The following is a 19,557-nucleotide window of genomic DNA, read 5'->3' on the forward strand; positions in this document are numbered from 1 at the left end:
TCAAGTCAGAAAACAGAAATAATGTGCGCCCTAAACAATGAGGCACTAGGCAAACGTTTACTATACAACAACTTCAAAAACAACATTATCTTCCATTTGTACAATTCTTCATATACTTCAAAGGGCTTTCACATACGTTATCTGCATTGATTCCTATGACAGCCACATGAAATATGCAAGTGAGGATTATTCTCATTTTGTATGTAAGGAAGCTATGACACTGAGAGGTTTTGTTCCTTGCCAAAGGTCACACAGTTAGCAACTGTGTAAAAATTGAATCTAGATGGCTTAACTCTGAGTCAAGTGTTTGATATCACAGTGAGAAGACTGAGGCTCAAGAAACTAACAACTCTTTCAACTCAAATGTTCACCATACTCCTTGCCCTGAATGGACTTTATCTCCTTGGGTAGAAAAACATGGTTTGTAATGAGTAGCTTTACTTATGTGTGGTACATAGATCACGTGAACAGCACGGAGGCAGAAAAAGGCCGAGAACTGCTGACAGTCTTAACAATGCGATGCTGATGAACTGTAATTCTAGATGGTCAATTCAAGACTGTACACAGACTTACCAGGGCGTTAAAACATACCTGGCTGCTTTTGTCTAGGTTTAGGTAAGTTTGTGACACACGTATGTGGACACATCAAGACATTGCAGGGGTGGAGTGAACCTTCCAGGAAAAGCTGCTTCGTTTCTGACAAATGTATTCCACCAAGGGGGGTTTTGGGAAGGGTGTTTGCTGGAACCAAGGCCAGGCAATAAACTCCAACTTGATGTATACTATCAATTGCCTAGAAAATTAAAAAATATATAATCATGTTATAATAGATATTATAAACAAGCATTCACTAAATGCTTATATGGTACAAAGTATTGTCTACAGCATGGAAAAATACGTGCAGCACCCACGGTGTTCCCAGTGTAAAAATATCAAGGTAAGAGAATGCACTGTCTTACTTAAAGTGAGGTCAATAATAAAAACGTAAAACTGAATAATTTACCTAGGACTTGTGGAATACCATAAACAATAAAAAAGAAATTTCGGAGAAAAGAGAATACATCCGCAAGATCCTAACAAAAAAACCTTTGCTTGTGACTTTTCCAATATGAATGGTAGGAACTAGTGTTGCAAACTTCAGATCCCCAACCTTGATCTATTAGCTAGTTTCCTGGAATGAAAAATAAAAGTCTCCCACTTGATGTAATTTCTGATCAGATGGAGTGAAAATAAAAGGAATACCATCTGGACAAAACACAGCTGATAAAGGTCAGGCAATAACCTTAGCAGATGAAAGAGGGAAGGTGAAAATAAGAAAGAGGAAGAAAAGCTTCAGAGGCAGGAGAAGATCACCTGTAGAACTCTGCTCATCCATTGAAAGCTGTCCTCCTCCGTGGAGTCTGGTCTCTGCTCTGCAACAATGACTATCCTCTCGTCATGAAGGACAGTCACCGAGAACACAGCTATTCTGCAGGAACAGACGAGGAGAGCACCAAGTGAGCACACCCTGCAGATGGTGCTCACAGAGATGTGTTTCTTCAATACAGAATTCTCATAACCACTATTCAGTGCATAGCTCAGATGATCACAGCTCTAACCACCACTTCGAAAAGGCAAACTGCAATTTCAAACTCCCACACACTTGAGAGACTGACTTGATTTGTAAACTTTCACTTAAAGCACAATAAAAATTAAAAAAAAAAAAAAACTTATTAATGTAAGAATATCTTTGGGGAGGTGGTGGGGAAGGGGAAGCCTAAAGATGCTGCCGAGGCAAAATCACCCATATTTTACGCTGAAGCTGCCTACAGTAGCCCATAAGTTTTGGTGACAAGTTTTATACCCTTGGTACAGAAAGGAGGAGTCAGTATATAAATATCAGAACTGCTGAATATTAGAAAACCGTAGAGTTCACATCTTGAGTTTGCACCTCTGAAGGAATTCTTTCCGTATCAGTCGAATTTTTCTGTTTGAGAACTAAAGGTTTTTTGTAAATATGTCTGGTTTTTAGGGTAAGCACAGAATTGTGACAACTTGATGACTTCATTATGCCCCTTTTCACAAATAGGCTGTAGTTTTAAAAATGATTCAAAGTGGCAATGTTATGTCTAAGTGTTTACTTTCCCCTATTCTCATTAGCTTGACAAACTTAAGATTCTTACTCAGTTTATAACTTCCATCCAATGAGCAAAAAACTCAGGAGTTGTAGTAATTTAACTAATGTTTACTGAGCTTTATGCGAGAGACAAGATAGGAATACCAACAGGGAGAAGAGCGCCACGGAGAGCCAGTAAGTAACTGAGCATCATTTTTTTCTGTGTAGGTCTACAGCTCAACCTTTGGGTCTTCTAGTCTCCACGAAAATGAATATCTGGCCTTTTTTTCTTTATTGCAGTTACTAATTAAAAAATGCAATTGCTTTTTAAATTTAATTCAGAGGGGACATTAACAATAACATACTTATGGGGCTCAAGAAATTTCTATAAAATTATGTATATTTAGAATGAAAAAGAATCCCAAACATTATTGAATCTAACAGCTTCATTTTACATAAGGGGAAACTGAGTCACATAAGTTTGAGGAATTAATTCAAGTTTAAATTCTTCATAATTATATTAAAAAAGCATCATCTATTAAAAAAACGCATACTTAAAAGACAAATGAGACTGACCTTCCTCTGTAGACAAATTTCATTGGTTCCACTGCCAACGCTGTTGCCACAATGTCATCAGCATTGTGTCTTCGTCCACTGACCACCATCAAACCATCCATTTTACCCACCACAAAGACAAGTCCTCCAGGACCAACAAATCCCAGCAAGCCTGTTCTTATGAAAGGGTATTCACTAATCGGAGCCCCTGAACTTGTCATAGGAAATACCTAGGAGGAAAACATACAAGCCTTTAAGTGAGGACAGCCCTTCCTCTCATCTTACTGGTGACCTACAAGGGTATTAGTCAGAAAACACAGTATTTGACTTCTGCCAAATAAAATTATTTAAAAGATTAGTTCATAAGAACAAGAGAGAAGAACTCCAGAAAAAAAAAATTATTTAATATACACCTTTTTGCCTCCCAAGGACTGACTGTCTTGTCTTAAAAACGAACAAACAAAAACACATTTAGTGTTTCCACACCTTACATGAGCTGGTAGTATGACACACTCTTCAATAATATCAGAGAATAACAGACTGATGTTAAAAAGGCCTCTAGCTCACAGTTCCATCCAACAACAACAACAAAAAAAAACCCTCCTCTACAGCATCCCTACTTAGCTGTCTGAAAACCTTCAGAAATGAGTTGGCCTACTGTCTGTTGGTTCTAATAATTTATAAAATAACAGAGTGTGGTCTTGTCTTTTTATTTTTTAAAGTTGGGTAAGTAAAGATTCCTACCTGTTCAGACTGATACCTGCAGAAGAATTGCTTTAAATGTGAGGCACTTAGGCTGGAGCTCAGTAACTCCTCCTATCGTAACTCACCTGACAAACATTTCCAAAAGGAGAAAGTTCCTGGTGAAATGTCTTGTTTTTAGAATATGTAATCATAATGCTCTTAGCTGGGAAGAATGGTTTCACTACAAACTCCAAATCACATGAAGTTTTCTCCAAACCAAATTTCAAGAAATTAGTCTAAGGCAGGTGCATCAAAAAATTCTGTAGAAAATTATTTGGCTCTGGTGAAGATCTTTTGGTGTCAGAACTATTGAACGCTTGATTCAAAGTAAAATTCCCCTCAGTAGGAAAACCACAGTACTTGCTCCCTCATGACCACAGTCCCAGTCACTGGTGGGACATGCCCTTAAAGCTTGACGGCAGCATCACCAACCCCAGCAGCAACTGAGCGCCCTCCTGGCTTTCCTCTCATCACCTGCAGATGGATTGTGCTTTGCGTGTCTAACAGCACCTTTCAAAGGCACAGCTGCTCTCCAGCTAATACCCTGTTACGAATACCAGGATAAGGAAGGCCATGTTTTCAAACTGCTATTTTTAATTTTAACTTACCTTTTGTAATTTGGCATTACTTTTGGATGAACTAAATGCAATTCTCTACAATATGAAGCAAGAGGATAGGTTTCTACCTGAATGCTAACATGATTTTATCATAAAGTAGGAATGTCATTAATAGATTTTAAGCCACTGCAAAATGAATGTTCAAGAACTACACTAGAACTAATACTTTTGGCAGACATCCCCCCAAATCAAATTATCCTATATTAAAATATTACGAAAACAATTCCGTTTTCTATAGGTAACTTGTATTGCAAACTCATTCTGATGTCTGTACCTAAAAACCAGGGTTTTCAGAATGAAATAATCTACCAAGACTACTACCAAGCTTTTTCTACAGCCATGATACCAGACCTGGTAGAATTTGTTTTTGTCATGTTTTATGACGTAATATTATAAAATGGTCAGTTATTCATATGCTGGAGCAGATCCAGAATTGAGGGAAATTCTAATGTTTCTTAAGATCTGTCTACCTCCAAGCAGAGACAGTCTATCTTTGCTTTGACCCAAGAGCACTACCTTGAGAATTCTATTTTAGTAACCACCATTAACCATTCTACATTCCACCCCTGGATGAAGCTAATCCACTATGGTATTGTTATCAGGCACTGTTGAGTTGATTTTGACTCATACTGACCCCATATAACAGAGCTGAACTGCCCCACAGGGTTTCCTAGGTTGTAATCTTTATGGGAACAAATCACCAGATCTTTCTGCTGGGTTGTGGCTAGGTGGGTTCAAACTACCAGCCTTTGGGGTAGCAACTGAGTGCCTAGCCATCTGCACCACCAAGGCTCGTCTAAATAGTCTATCAATATATATATTAGAACCAAACTCATTTGTTCCCTTATGGAACCATTTTCCTTCAATTGTCCTTTGATGGAATTCTCTTCCTTTTTTTCGTGAAGGCTTTAAGAATACCACATGTTATTTAGAACAGATTTAATACTCTGTCATTCTCTATACAGGTGGTCCCCGATTTATGAAAGGGTTCCATTCCAATGACTCTGTGGTAAGCTGGTTCTGACAGAAGTTGAACACCTCTTTTTTTTCTTATCATTATTATTGCCTTTTATTATCAGTATCTTTATAAATCCCATTTTTACTTGTTGGCGGAAGTGTCATAACAACGAAGTCGGAGTCATAATGGCTGTTGGGCACATGCACAGTTCAACTGCCATGTGTCATTAGAGTTGAACACTGCCCAAATCTCTACCTGTCATGACTCCCTGCACTGACACTGACACAGGTTTCACTGTAGACCAGGCCATAGCCTGCTAGTAGGTAGCGTTCTGATCAGTAAATCACAACACTGAACATCTGTGAGTCAACACTGGAGAATGCTAACATCAGCACATTACCTGCTACAACACTGTATGCAGGGTTGATGTAAAGACAAAGACGTAAAACAACAACATGATGTAAAACAACAGTAACAACAACAATGACAAAACGGTCCTAAGTGTGGTTAGTCATAACTCAAATACATCATAAGTCAGGGACTACCTGTATAAAGAACTGCTTAATAGACTGTCTTTCAGAATTCGACGCTAAGAAAATTTTTGGGGCATGGATGACTTAATATGCTTTCTATTTCTCTTGATAATGAGACTATTCTACTTTGTGCTTTCCTTTTTATCTGGCTGCCAGAAAGGTCAGTATAAAATGGTTAATAATTTACTCTTTTTCTTGATTCTATTACTCTGCTGCTTTTAATATTTACAACTTCATTGTATGTGTCTTCTGTTGTAAGCTGCTATTATTCTTTTGTACAGAAAAATGAGGTAAATAAACTTAGATAGATAGAATACCTTTGAAGGGCATTTAATCCATTTTACAAATGAGGAAGTAGAGACTGAGTAGGAGACCTGCCAGAGATCGTTCATAGAATCAGTGGCAGAAAGAGCGGGAAGACCTGAGTCTCCTGGTTCCAAGCCCTGTTACTTTTTTGCTTGGTAAATTAAGCTCTCATTTAGAAGACTCTGGTCAGCATGCAAGGACAGTTACGCTTAGTCTATCAGGCAATATAGTGAGGTGATCTTCCAGATTTCTGAAAAAGTGGGGGCCTTGAGTCAACAGATAAATGATTTTAATAAAGGAAAACCCATCCTTCATGCTACGGGCAGCTCTGATATAAACATCTATGTTCTAAATGCAAAATTTATAAAGACTTAAGGCACTGAATTACTAACACCAGAATCTTTCTCCCCCATAATTCTGTTTGTTAGTATTTATTTAAGGATCGTATAAAAAATATACAAAGTTCATCTAATCATTTAAATCTTGTACCACTCCTCCTTACAAAAAAAATGTGAACTGAAATCTGCTTTTCTTTAACTCTGTCTCATTATCTTCAGTAATACTTCTACAGAAACAGGCCAAGGCAAATTCTATTTGCTGAAAAGCTTCATAAACAGTTAAAAAGAGTAATTCCCCATCCCACCCCACTCCTTCAGCTAATAGTCATTTGTTCCTACACCTCTTATAATTATATGGGCACCTTACACGTGTTTCATTCTTACAATACCCCAGAAATCATTACGATATACTAATAAATGCTAATTCATTCTTTTGTTTATCGCACAAAAGCGATAAATGGAGAATCAGTGCACATTTTAAATAGCATGTGAGTTGTAAAATGACTGATCCCTATTTATTAAAACATTATTTGTTATTTTTTTCTTATTGGAACTACACTGAAAAGAAAAACATAAAAATGTAAAAGAAACAAATCAAATGAGTGCAAACTCTAAACCTGTTTTCCTCCAGATAAACCAGCATAGAACAGACAGAACAGGAGCTGTGATTTTTATTTAGCCTTATGTTTAGCTCTCGTATAAGGGTTATTTTAGAAATTTGAATATGTATTCACAAAGCTGGCAAATCCCACATTCCAAAGGCTGCCATGAATAAGGCACCCTAACATATCTGTTCAATCACATTCAAAGTTACTAAACATATTAAAATTTTATCCCCAAGAAACTTGTATTTTCTTACGCATAACTTAATCAAATATTGTGTTGTTACTACTGTCAGGTATCACGTGGTAAAATTTTTGAGAAATACACTGAAGTTTGGCCCTGTGAACACAACTCCCTTAATGTCTTTGTTTAGTCTCCATCATAGGAGCACGCGCACACATATACTTGCTCATACTGTTTGGATAATTATTTAATGTATATGTGTGTTCAAGTTACTCACTGGGCTCAGGTCTGGCCAAGTGTCATCTAGCTGAAGGTCCTTATGGGTCTGGGACAGCATGAGTGTGTTCCTTTATTCATCTATCAGTCAGGTACTTAGTACCCATGCTGAATATCCCTGCTGGGAACTCTGAGTACATACATGGTTTCTGCCCTCAGATTTACAAACCACTCAGTGTTCACACAGCACTCAACAGAATAGTTCATGAAAAGGCATACTTTTACTAAACAGGTAGAAGTGAAAATAATAATAAATTAAAAAGGTCCATTTTTAGTAAACTGCAGTTATTCTTTTTTGACACTGATTACAAAGTCAAAGCAATGGAGATTAACCAAATTTACTGAAAACTACAAAATATGGGAGGAGGAAGTGCAACCATTTTAATAAATATGCATATGATTTATTTAAAATTACAATCTTCTATTTCATGGCTACTACTATGCACCTAGAAATGGTTGTATGAAGACCATGGACAGACTCTTTCCATCAACCTACCTCAAAGGTGTTCTTGGTCATGCCTGAGAGGCCGTAATAGGACGTGCCTGTAGCAATGGCACACACGCACAGCTCTCCAATTTCATCTGTCCTACACAGCTGAGGAACTCCATCTGGCTTCACGGAACACATGATGGCTAAAAGTGAAACAAGAAAGAGCAGAGGAGATGAGAGAAGGAGCGAGAATATGAGCAAGAATATAGCTCATAGAAATCATACGTAGAACAAAACCCCAGGTGTAACAGTGCACCGGGTACTCATTTTCCCTGAAAGGAGTCATGATTTTTCATGTTGCAACAAATGTAAAATGTCATAAAAAACCCCCAAAAAACCAAACCCAGCGCCGTCGAGTCGATTCTGACTCATAGCGACCCTACAGGACAGAGTAGAACTGCCCCAGAGAATTTCCAAGGAGTGCCTGGCGGGATTCAAACTGTCGACCCTTTGGTTAGCAGCCGTAGCACTTAACCGCTACGCCACCAGGGCTTCCAAAATGTCATAGTTATGAATAGATAATTGCTTTAATGTTAATGTATAAATTATATTTCAGGCGATAACATTTTCTGCTATTTAGATGTGAGGAATATACTTGGAATGAAGCTGAGGGTCATTTGTCGCACAAATACCATGCACAAAGCAGCATCAAAAGGCACGCAATTTACAGAAAGCAACTTGAATTTTACAAATTAAGAAGCACAAAATACTTGCTTTAAAGTCTTTCACAGATTTTCTAAATTTAAAGCAATATTTATGTCTCAAATGGCCTAAAGAACTCTTAATCTTTGACCTGAAACTTACTGTTGCGGCAGGTCCTTCAGAGAGTATGGGTTGTTGACTGCTTCAGCAACGGAACACTTGTAGCTCATAATTTGATGACACTAGGTTCTCACCAGTCTGCAGCATGAACCCCTTGCCTCCTTTTATGACATGTACCTGACCTTGATGTACCACCACTGCCAGTTACATATGTGAACAGCGACCCAAGAGCCTGGAGTTTCGACGGACGGGTGGTTTCAGCCCAGTGAGCTCATTTAACAATAGCTGAGCTGGTTAGAAAGAAAAGCCTAAAACTTCCAGTCAACACTGCCCACCTTCCCCCCATTACAGTTAGAAGCCACAAGAAGCACGATGTCTAGAAACAAAACCAGCTGAAATGTAAGAAAAGGTGTCCAACCTCACTCCTAATAAGACAAATAAGACACTCCTAATAAGACAAACTGAAATCAAAATTACACTGGGATATTCTTTACCCATCATATTGTAAAATAAAAAAGCCTGGAAATACACTTGGGGCAAGGGAATAGAAAAAGGGGTACTTTCATCCATTGCTGGAAGAAGTATTAACTCTTCAAAAGACAACTTAGCACCATCTGTCAACATTACATGGCATATTCCCTTCAAAACAGAAATCCCATTTTTTCCAACAGATAATTCTCACACATGTGCAGGGTGAAGTGTAGACAATGTCATTCTCTGCAGCACTGCTGAACAGCAAAAGATCAGAAATAACCCCAGTGGAGACTGCTCACATAAATTACTCTAACACTGCACCATCTTAACAAGAATGAGTGAACTCATGCACTGCTGACAAGAGGTTCTAGGCAGAAGACAGGAAGGTATATTTGGTACTCTACCGTTAACGTTAAATAAAAAAACAAGAAACAGTAAAAAGGAACATACACACACACACACACACGTGTGTGGGTATATTATGTGTATATTCATTTATATAGTTCAACATACTGTTGAAAGGAAACACCGGATTCTTTTGGTTGTCTCTAATGGCTGGAAACAAGATTTCGAAACTTTTGCATTTTGAGGGGGAAACCTGGCCTGAGGAAGGGAACTTGGCTCTGTTTTGGAGCTAGATAGTGAGAAGCCTAAATGCTGAAGCATTTATTTACTAGGTGGAGAAAGACAGGAACCAAGCAAAATCACTGTGCAAGTGAGAAAGCAGGCTGATCTCCTAGTGCTAACTCACTAGTTTTTAAACAGGGCTTCATGGAGCCCTACTGCCTCACTGTGGTGACCGACGGCAGGGCATCACAGGCAGAGGGCCCTTACACCCATGGCAATTCTCCTCATGTATTTTCTAAAGATGGGTTTCTATGACTTTTTAAAAAGGGGATTAAAAAAGAGTTTTTAAATTTATGTTTTTTTAATAGTTAAATTTTTGAACAATTATCTAGATTCAGATTACTCCATTTTCACACTTCACACACTTTTTAAAAAAATATCTCATACACATTTGTTACGAGACTTCAGTGCTTTAGCGGTCTTGCTCGAGGGTCCCAGCTTGGCTGCATGTCTGAAAGCCTGTTCCTTCCATGTTGAAGGAGAAAAAGCTCCCTGACTGCCAGGACAAGGCGGGAGAGCTGCTCAGTGCTGCTTCCTTAGGGAAGACAGGTCCTGGAGCCAGAGTTGTACAAAATGACACAAATGCCCTTCTCCATCAGGAAGTTCTTTTTCTTGCACGTTCTGGGTTTTACAGAGTGGAAGCATTACCCTAAGTTGCTGAAGCTTCATGAATGCTTTAGAAGAATGGGAAGACACACCTAAAGTGGGAAATAAATGCTCAATCTCAGAGATCCTATTAGAGGATCAGGACACATACAATAGTTGATTAATCCATGGGGACAAAGGGTTGTCATTTCTGACTTCAAACTCTTTCGTCTAGAAGATTCCACCCTGTCTGCTTCGCAAGGACTTCCCTGGGTAGGTACTTACCTCCAGGCATCACCAGGCCAACATCCTGTACAGTGAGGACAGACAGCTTCTCTTCGGAGTCCACTCGGATGACGCCATAGGTCAGCCCATGCATGGAGAGAACGCCCCGGCCCGGGGGCTGGTTGCTGTCGTCTGTGGGCCTGTAACAGCAATTTTTATCTCAATATATAGAACCATATGTAACCGTATAACCTTATCTAAGTAAGTGTGTATGTCCATCATAACCATAAGTATGCATGTGTGCTGGCAGGGGGAGACGGACAGGCAGCCACCTGTAGGGTCCCGACACCTTCTGAAAACAGAAGTTGTTGCCACACCTTCACGCACTGTTCTTAACTAATGAGAGTACTTAGCACTTTTAAGAGTACTTGTTTTCTCTGTTTATGTTAGTGAGAGTTTGCTCTTTCTGTTTCCGTGCTCTCAAAGCAGAATATTTTATAAACGCCTTTACAACATTAAAGACACCCCAGTGTTCCTCTCACAGCATGCCCCTCCTTCTTATGTGCCTCTACCAAAAACTCATTCATTCATTCATTCATTCATTCACTCTCTCTCCCCCCACTTTCTGTGCAAGGACTGATGTTTCCAGTCTTACAAATGGCTAAAAAGGGAGAGTACATCTCTGAGAACACAGACAACATCAATGAACAGAAATTATAGGAACTCTGGGTACACACACTGTAGGCTCTTGCTCGATTTTATGTATGAATTTAAAATAAGATATATGCTGTACCATTCTGGCTGCCAAGTTTTAAGAGAAATCACTTGGATGATCAACATGCTGTAAAATGCTTCTGAGATATGGGTGTCTGGACAAAGTATTGTTGTTGTTGTTAGGTGCCATCGAGTCCGTTTTGACTCATAGCAACTCTAAATACAACAGAATGAAACACTGCCTGGTCCTATGCCATTCTCAAAACTGTTGCTATGTTTGAGCCCATCGTTGCGGCCACTGTGTCAATCCATCTTGTTGAGGGTCTTCCTCTTTTTCGCTGACCCTCTACTTTACCAAGCGTGATATCCTTCTCCAGGGACTGGTGCCTCCTGACAAGATGTCCAAAGTACTCGAGATGAAGCATCGCCATCCTCGCTTCTAAGGAGCATTCTGGCTGTATTTCTTCCGAGACAGATTTGTTCACTCTTCTGGCAGCCCATGGTATATTTGATATTCTTTGCCAACATCATAATTCGAAGGCATTAATTCTCCTTCGGTCTTCCTTATTCATTGTCCGGCTTTTGAATGCATATGAGACGACTGAAAATGGCATGGCTTTGGGTCAGGTGCACCTTAGTCCTCAAAGTCACATTTTTAGGTAAAACACAGTTTTCCAAATACCACTGCCTTACCAATCTGTCTTCTCTGCTGCCCACGAAGCTCCTGTCTTTTAGTCCTCTCTGACACCTCCAAGGGTCATCTCTATTCTCTCTCGAGCTCATTCCACGCCAGCATTCAGGCCTTCGCTCTTCCTCAAATACCCTGGTTCACTCCCACCTCAAGGGTTTCCCACTTGTCCTTCCTCTACCTAGAATGTTCTCCTCACAGATACCCACAGGGTCTCTCCCACACTGCCTTCATGTGTCAGCTTAAATATGCAACTTCTCAGGTGACTCCTTAAATAACAGCAGCCCCTCCTAGCACTCCAATTATCGGACATACTGCACCTATGACATCTCTTCCATCGGAATCTACACTTTCTGAGGGCAGCAGTTTTTGTTTTACTCACTGCTGTACCCCAGCTCCCGGAATAGTGTCTAGCAATAAATACGTGTTGACCAAATTAGTGAATCAATACATGAATTTAAGACGAGAAGATCCTGGATTTTATCCCTGTAAGCTAAAGAGTCTTCAATGTGTAGTTAAGTGACAGGCTACAATTAGGTAAACATCACACTTATTTCAGTAATCTTCCATTTATTAATCTCTGATGTCGTTTTAGGATCTGAAAAATGGGATATAAACAGAAATTCACTTTTAAATTTAAAACATTATGAAGGTTTATAAAACCCTAAAAACATAAATGGGGAGACATAAAAGTTAAAATTCACAAAAGGCCTCATTTGACTCAAGTAGGTGGTGCATTTAAGAGAAAGTATAAAATTGTGCAACAAAGGACATTATTAAAAAATGTAGGGGGAAAAACCCTACAGAACAGGAGGAAATATTTAGAAATAATATTATCTGATAAGAGTTTAATGTCCAGAACATATAAAGAACTCCTACAACTCAACAACAAAAAGAAAAACAGTCCAATTAAAAATGGGCAAAAGACTTGAACAGGTATTTTTCTAAAGAAGATATGCAAATGGACAACATGCACATCATTAGAGAACTGCAAATCCAAACCACAACAGGGTACCACTTCACATCCACTAGGATGGCTATTAAGGAGCTCCTGGGTGGTGCTAATGGTTAAGTGCTGAACTACTAAACTGAAAGGTTTGTGTAAGGCCTGGTGATCTGCCTCCGAAAGGTCACAGCCTTGAAAACCCTACAGACCAATTCTACTCTGCACACATGGGGTTGTCATGAGTTAGAACTGACTTGATGGCAACTAATAATAACAACGGAGCCCTGATGGTGCAGTGGTTAAGAGCTACAGCATGCTATGGCTGCTAACCAAAAAGGCTGGCAGTTCAACAATGGATGGCAATTACATTAAAAAATGGAAAATAACAAGTGCTGGCAGGGATGTGTAGTACTAGCACCCTCATGCACTGCTGGTGTGAATGTAAAATGGTACAGCTGCTGTGGTATATACAGACAATGGAATCATATTCAACCAATAAAAGGAATGAAGTTCTAATACCTGCTACCATGTGGATGAACACTGAAAACATTATGCTACGTAAGTCAGACACAAAGGACAAATATCGTATGATCCCACTTGTATGAAATAACCTAGATTAGGTAAATGCACAGGGACGGAAAGTAGGTTAGCGGTTTGCATGGGCTGGAGGGAGGGGTAATAGGGTTACTGCTTAGTGGGCACAGAGTTTCTGTTTGGGGTGATGAAAAAGTGTGGAAGCAAATAGTGGGGGTGGTTGTACAACACTGTTAATGTAATATCACTGAAGCATACACTTAAAAATGATTAAAATGGCAAATTTTGTTATGTTTTAACACAATTAAAAAGGTATTAAAAAAAACTGTATAGAAATAGAAGTAATTATTCTATTTGTAACAATCAAAAAGGGGAGTTAACTAGGTAAAACAGGCAAGACTGCCCGAATAATAAAGCCCCTGTTAAACCACCTGAAAATGACGAGTTCAGAACACTGGAACGCATGTTATCCCTGGCTTTTCTACTCCAACAGGCCCTAATGAGTCAAAGTGTTGAAATGAAAACACAGGAGTCCTGCAACAGTCCTACCCTGCACCACCACTTCCTTAAAAAAAAAAAAAACAAAAACCCATCACCATTGAGCCAATTCCAACTCACACTGATCCTGTATGACAGACTAGAAACACCTCATAGGGTTTCCAAGGTTATACTCTTTACTGAAGTGACTGTCACATCTTTCTCCTGCAGAGTGGCTGGTGGGTTCAAACCCCCAATCTCTCAGTTAGCAGCTGAACGCTTAACTACTGCACCACCGGGGCTCTCACCTCCTTACCCTACCCATAATCCTCCGCAAAGACGCAACGTGAAATTCACAAATTACATAAACTTTACTATCTTAGAAATTAAAAGTATACTTATGCTTTATTTTAAAAAGCCAAATGAAAAGAAAAACGCTGGTCTAGCCCCGAGACATCTCAACAGGAAAGTCTGAAGATTTAAGAACCCTGAGCCGTGGTGACGAAACAGCACTGCTTAGATCCGGTGATGCACGGTTTGTTATTTTAGTTACAGGATTGTCTCTTTTATGTAATAACAGTAATGAGAAACAAGACGTAGTTAAATGCCTTACATTATAAACTGCGTTATAGAAAATTTTCAATTATGTTTATAAAATTATACTTATGGGAGACTGGACATACTCACTTAAAATGTAAACTGATGATACCAGCTGGTGTCAACTTCACCTACCAGTATATATTTATATAGAGTCTCTTGTAGCCAGAGAAACCCCAGACTCCTAGGTTGTTTTTCTCCCTGCAAAAAGAGCAAGCTAGAAGCAAATAAATTCCTACGCACAGACACAGTGTCCATACTCCACAGCACTAGAGACTTCATCACCAAAACAAAACAAAAATGGTACTCCTGGTTCCATTCTCTTGACTTTTCCGCAAGACCTGGTCCTGCTGACAACCACCTCCCTCCTGACGACCAAGCCTGATGCTCAGTCAACAATCTTCAGGCACTAGGCTGTGCTAAGTTCTTCACACATATTGATTCTTCCAATACAAAAGCCTACACAAAAACTACGATGTTCCCCATTTTACAGATCAGAAAGCTGAAGCACAGAAATGCTGTCTGACTTGCCTAAGTCCGCACTGCCAGTAAGTGGTGGGGCTTGGTGGGCTTCAAACCCAGGGCCCTGCCTGCCTAGGACCTGCAGAGAATCCAGTCTCACTCCCGACATTTCCCTTCCTCCAGCCTTAGGACATCAAGCACCCCCTCATTCACTACCCCATTTTCCTTTTATGACATTTAAAAACAAATGATCTGAGTAACACGTGTATGTTCTTAGCATGAACAATTCAAATACCGTATAGGAATGTATAGCAAAAAGCGAAAGTTCCTATTTATCCTTCATCCTCTCTCTAATCCTACTCCCTGCCCCATGTTGTTGTTAGGTGCTGATGAGTCGGTTCTGACTCATAGTGACCCTAGGCACAACAGAACAAAACAATGCCAGGTCCTGTGCCATCCTCACAATCGTTGCTATGCTTGAGCTCACTGTTGCAGCCACTGTGTCAATCCACCTTGTTGAGGGCCTTCCTCTTTTCCACTGACCCTCTACTTTGCCAAGCATGATGTCCTTCTCCAGGGACCGATCCCTCCTGATAACATGTCCAAAGTACGTAAGACGCAGTCTAACCATTCTTGATTCCAGGGAGGATTCTGTTTCTACTTCTTCCAAGACAAATTTGTTCGTTCTTTTGGCAGTCTGTGGTATATCCAATATTCTCTGGCAACACCACAATTCAAAGGTGTCAATTCTTCTTTGGTCTTCCTTATTCATTGTCCAGCTTTCACATGCATATGATGCTATTGAAAATACCATGGCTTGGGTCAGGCGCACCTTAGTCTTCAAGGTGACATCTTTACTTTTGCAGCACATTTGCCCAATGCAATGCATCTCTTTATTTCTTGACTCCTGCTTCCATGGCTGTTGATTGTGGATCCAAATAAAATGAAATCCTTGACAACTTCAATCTTTTCTCTGTTTATCATGATGTTGCTCGTTGGTCCAGTTGTGAGGATTTTTGTTTTCTTTATGTTGAGGTACAATCCATTTTGAAGGTTGTGGTCTTTGATCTTCATTAGTAAGTGCTTCGAGTCCTTTCCACTGTCAGCAATCAAGGTTGTGTCATCTGCATAACGTAGGTTGTTCATGAGCCTTCCTCCAATCCTGATGCCCTGTTCTTCTTCATATAGTCCAGCTTCTCGGATTTGCTCAGCGTACAGGTTGAATAGGTATGCTGAAAGGATACAAGCCTGACACACACCCTTCCTGACTTTAAGACACTCAGTATCCCCTTGTTCTGTCCGAATAACTGCCTCTTGATATATGTAAAGGTTCTTCATGAGCACAATTAAGTGTTCTGGAATTCCTGTTCTTCGCAGTGTTATCCATAGTTTGTTAAGATCCACACAATCGAATGCCTTTGCATAGTCAATAAAACACAGGTAAACATCCTTCTGGTATTCTCTGCTTTCAGCCAGGATCCATCTGACATCAGCAATGATATCCCTCGTTCCACGTCCTCTTCTGAAACCAGCCTGAAGTTCTGGCAGTTCCCTGTTGATATACTGCTACAGCCGCTTTTGAATGATCTTCAGCAAAATCTTGCTTGCGTGTGATATTGTTTTATAATTTCCACACTTGGTTGGATCACCTTTCTTGGGAATAAGCATAAATATGGACCTCTTCCAGTCAGTTAACCAGGAAGCTGTCATCCATGTTTCTTGGCATAGACAAGTGAGCAACTCAGTGCTGCATCTGTTTGTTGAAACATCTCAATTGATATTCCATCAATTCCTGGAGCCTTGTTTTTCGCCAATGCCTTCCAAGCAGCTTGGACTGTTCCCTCAGTACCATCGGTTCCTGATCATATGCCACCTTTTGAAATGGTTGAATATCGACTAATTCTTTTTGGTGTAATGATTCTGTGTATTCTTTCCATCTTCTTTTGATGGTTCCTGTGTCGTTTAATATTTTCCCCATAGAATCCTTCACTATTGCAACTTCAGGCTTGAATTTTTTCTTCAGGTCTTTCAGCTTGAGAAATACCAAGTGTGTTCTTCCCTTTTGGTTTTCTGTCTCCAGCTCTTTGCACATGTCATTGTAATACTTTACTTGGTCTTCTCGAGCCACCATTTGAAATCTTCTGTTCTTTTCTTTTACTTCATCATTTCTTCCTTTTGCTTTAGCTGCTTGATGTTCGTGTGCACGTTACCAAGTCTCCTCTGACATCCATCTTGGTCTTTTCTTTCTTTCCGTCTTTTCAGTGACCTCTTGCTTTCTTCTCGTATGATGTCATTCCACAAATCGTTTGGTCTTCGGTCCCTAGTGTTCAATGTGTCAAATCTATTCTTGAGGTGGTCTCTAAATTCAGGTGGGATATACTCAAGATTGTATTTTGGCTCTTGTGTAATTGCTCTGATATTCTTCAGTTTCAGCTTGAACTTCCCTATGAGCAATTGATGGTCTGTTCCACAGTTCGCCTCTGGTCTTGTTCTGAGTGATGATACTGGGCTTTTCCATCATCTCTTTCCACAGATATAGCTGATTTGATTCCTGTGTGTTCCATCTGGTGAGGTCCATGTGTATAGTTGCTGTTTATGTTGGTGAAAGAAGATATTTGTGATGGAGAAGTTTTTGGTCTTGCAAAATTCTATCATTCAATCTCCAGCATTGTTTCTATCACCAAGGCCATGTTTTCCAACTACCAGTTCTTCTTCTTTGTTTCTAACTTTTGTATTCCAATCACCAGTAATTATCAATGCATCGTGATTGCACGTTTGATCAATTTCAGACTGCAGAAGCTGATAGACATCTTCCATTTCTTCACCTTTGGCCTTAGTGGCTGGTGCATAAATTTGAATAATAGTTCTATTAACTGGTCTTCTTTGTAGGCATATGGATATTATCCTATCACTGACAGTGTTGTACTTCAGGATAGATCTTGAAATGTTCTTTTTGACAATGAATGCAACACTTTCCGTCTTCAAGCTGTCATTCCCAGCATAGTAGACTGTATGATTGTCCCAATTCAAAATGGCCTATACCACTCCATTTCAGCTCACTAATGCCTAGGATATCGATGTTCATGCATCCCATTTCATTTTTGACGATTTCCAATTTTCCTAGATTCATACTTTATACATTCCAGGTTCCAATTATTAATGGATGTTTGCAGCTGTTTCTGCTCATATTGAGTGATGCCACATCAGCAAATGAAGGTCCTGGAAGCTTTACTCCATCCACGTCATTAAGGTCGACTCTACTTTGAGGAGGCAGCTCTTCCCCAGCCCTCGTTTGAGTGCCTTCCAACCTGGGGGATCATGTTCCAGCACTATATCAGACAACGTTCCACTGCTATTCATTCATTCTGTCAGTCTGTCGTACTGTGAGGGCTTGTGTGTTGCTGTGATGCTGGAAGCTGTGGCACCGGTATTCAGATACCAGCAGGGTCACCCACGGAGGACAGGTTTCAGCTGAGTTTCCAGAATAAGACTGACTAGGAAGAAGGATCTGGCAGTCTACTTCCGAAAAGCATTAGCCAGTGAAAACCCCTGCCCCACAGGGAACCACTATCAACACTTCTAAATATAAAATTCCAGATTCTGTAATATGTACTTACATACAAAAATATGTACAGATACAGATATATTTATTTTCAAGGAAAATTAGAATCACAATACATATTTTTCTGCAATTTGCTTTTTCACTATATATCTTGTAGATCTTTCCACGTGTGTATACGCATATATATGTGCACACATACACACCAATGCATTTATATGTCTTAACTGCCACATGGTAGTTAGTAAATCATTTACTTTATTTCATTTAATTTTTGTACAGTTGGAAATTATTATGTAGGACACACACTGAGAAATGGAATAGAAGGATCAGAAAGTATATACAATTAAAATTTTGATAAAGACAAAACACTTTTCTGAAAAGATTGTATTATTTTTATTCCCAGTAGTAGTATATAAAAGTATTATCACTGTTTTTCATTTAATATACATAATACAAACCCTTTGTCCTCGAGTTGATTTCAACTCATAGTGACCCTATAGGACAGAGTAGACCTGCCCCATAGGGTTTCTATGGAGCAGCTGGTAGATTCGAACTGCCGACCTTCTGGTTAGCAGCAGAGCTCTTAACCAGTGTGCCATGAGGGCTCCATACATTATACAGCATTGCTTATATGCTATATGCTGTCCAAGTATTTTATACATATGAATTAATTTATTCTTTCTAACACCCCTGTGAGACAGGAACAATTTTCTCTCCATTTTACAGACAAGGAAACAGACAAAGAGAGATTATTTACTGTCCAGGGTCACAGCCGTGGAGCAGAGCCAGGAGTCAAATTCAGACTGGTTTCAGAATCTGTGCTTTGAACCACGGTGTTAACCTGCCTCTCAACAGTGACTCTCTGCATATTCTTAGCAACACTGATAATCAAACTTCAAAATTATTCCTAATTTGATCAGTAAACCACCATTCCTCTTTGCTTCAGTTGGCATTCTCTTGATTACAATCAAGTTTAGATTATCTATATGTCCATTATCACCTTTCTAGGATATTACGAGTCTAGGTAGATAAAATAATCTGAATAAGCAGAATTTACCAGGATTTAAGAAACATTTAATAATAACAGTAAATTAAATAACGGCTAACAGGGCTATAGGCCCATTTATCAGCTTCCAGACTGAATTCTAAGATGAAAATGGTGTATTCATGACTATGCACCTTACATGTCTCATCTAGAACATAACT

The 19,557-nt window shown here is 39.5% G+C and overlaps 1 protein-coding gene across 2 annotated transcripts in view; it reads right to left on the reverse strand.

Moving 5' to 3' along the window:
* The window catches only part of DIP2C (disco interacting protein 2 homolog C), a 657,451-nt gene that overhangs the window by 147,245 nt on the left and 490,649 nt on the right, over positions 1-19,557 (reverse strand). For both annotated transcript variants that reach the window (XM_064285066.1, XM_064285065.1), the window contains 5 exons: positions 10,432-10,571; positions 7,705-7,841; positions 2,672-2,880; positions 1,354-1,468; positions 592-793 (listed from right to left, as the gene is read on the reverse strand). In XM_064285066.1, the coding sequence (XP_064141136.1) occupies positions 592-793; positions 1,354-1,468; positions 2,672-2,880; positions 7,705-7,841; positions 10,432-10,571 (803 nt within the window). The remainder of the gene's footprint in view (positions 1-591; positions 794-1,353; positions 1,469-2,671; positions 2,881-7,704; positions 7,842-10,431; positions 10,572-19,557) is intronic.

This window comes from Loxodonta africana, chromosome 4 (assembly GCF_030014295.1).
Source record: "Loxodonta africana isolate mLoxAfr1 chromosome 4, mLoxAfr1.hap2, whole genome shotgun sequence".
Classification (NCBI taxonomy): domain Eukaryota; kingdom Metazoa; phylum Chordata; class Mammalia; order Proboscidea; family Elephantidae; genus Loxodonta; species Loxodonta africana.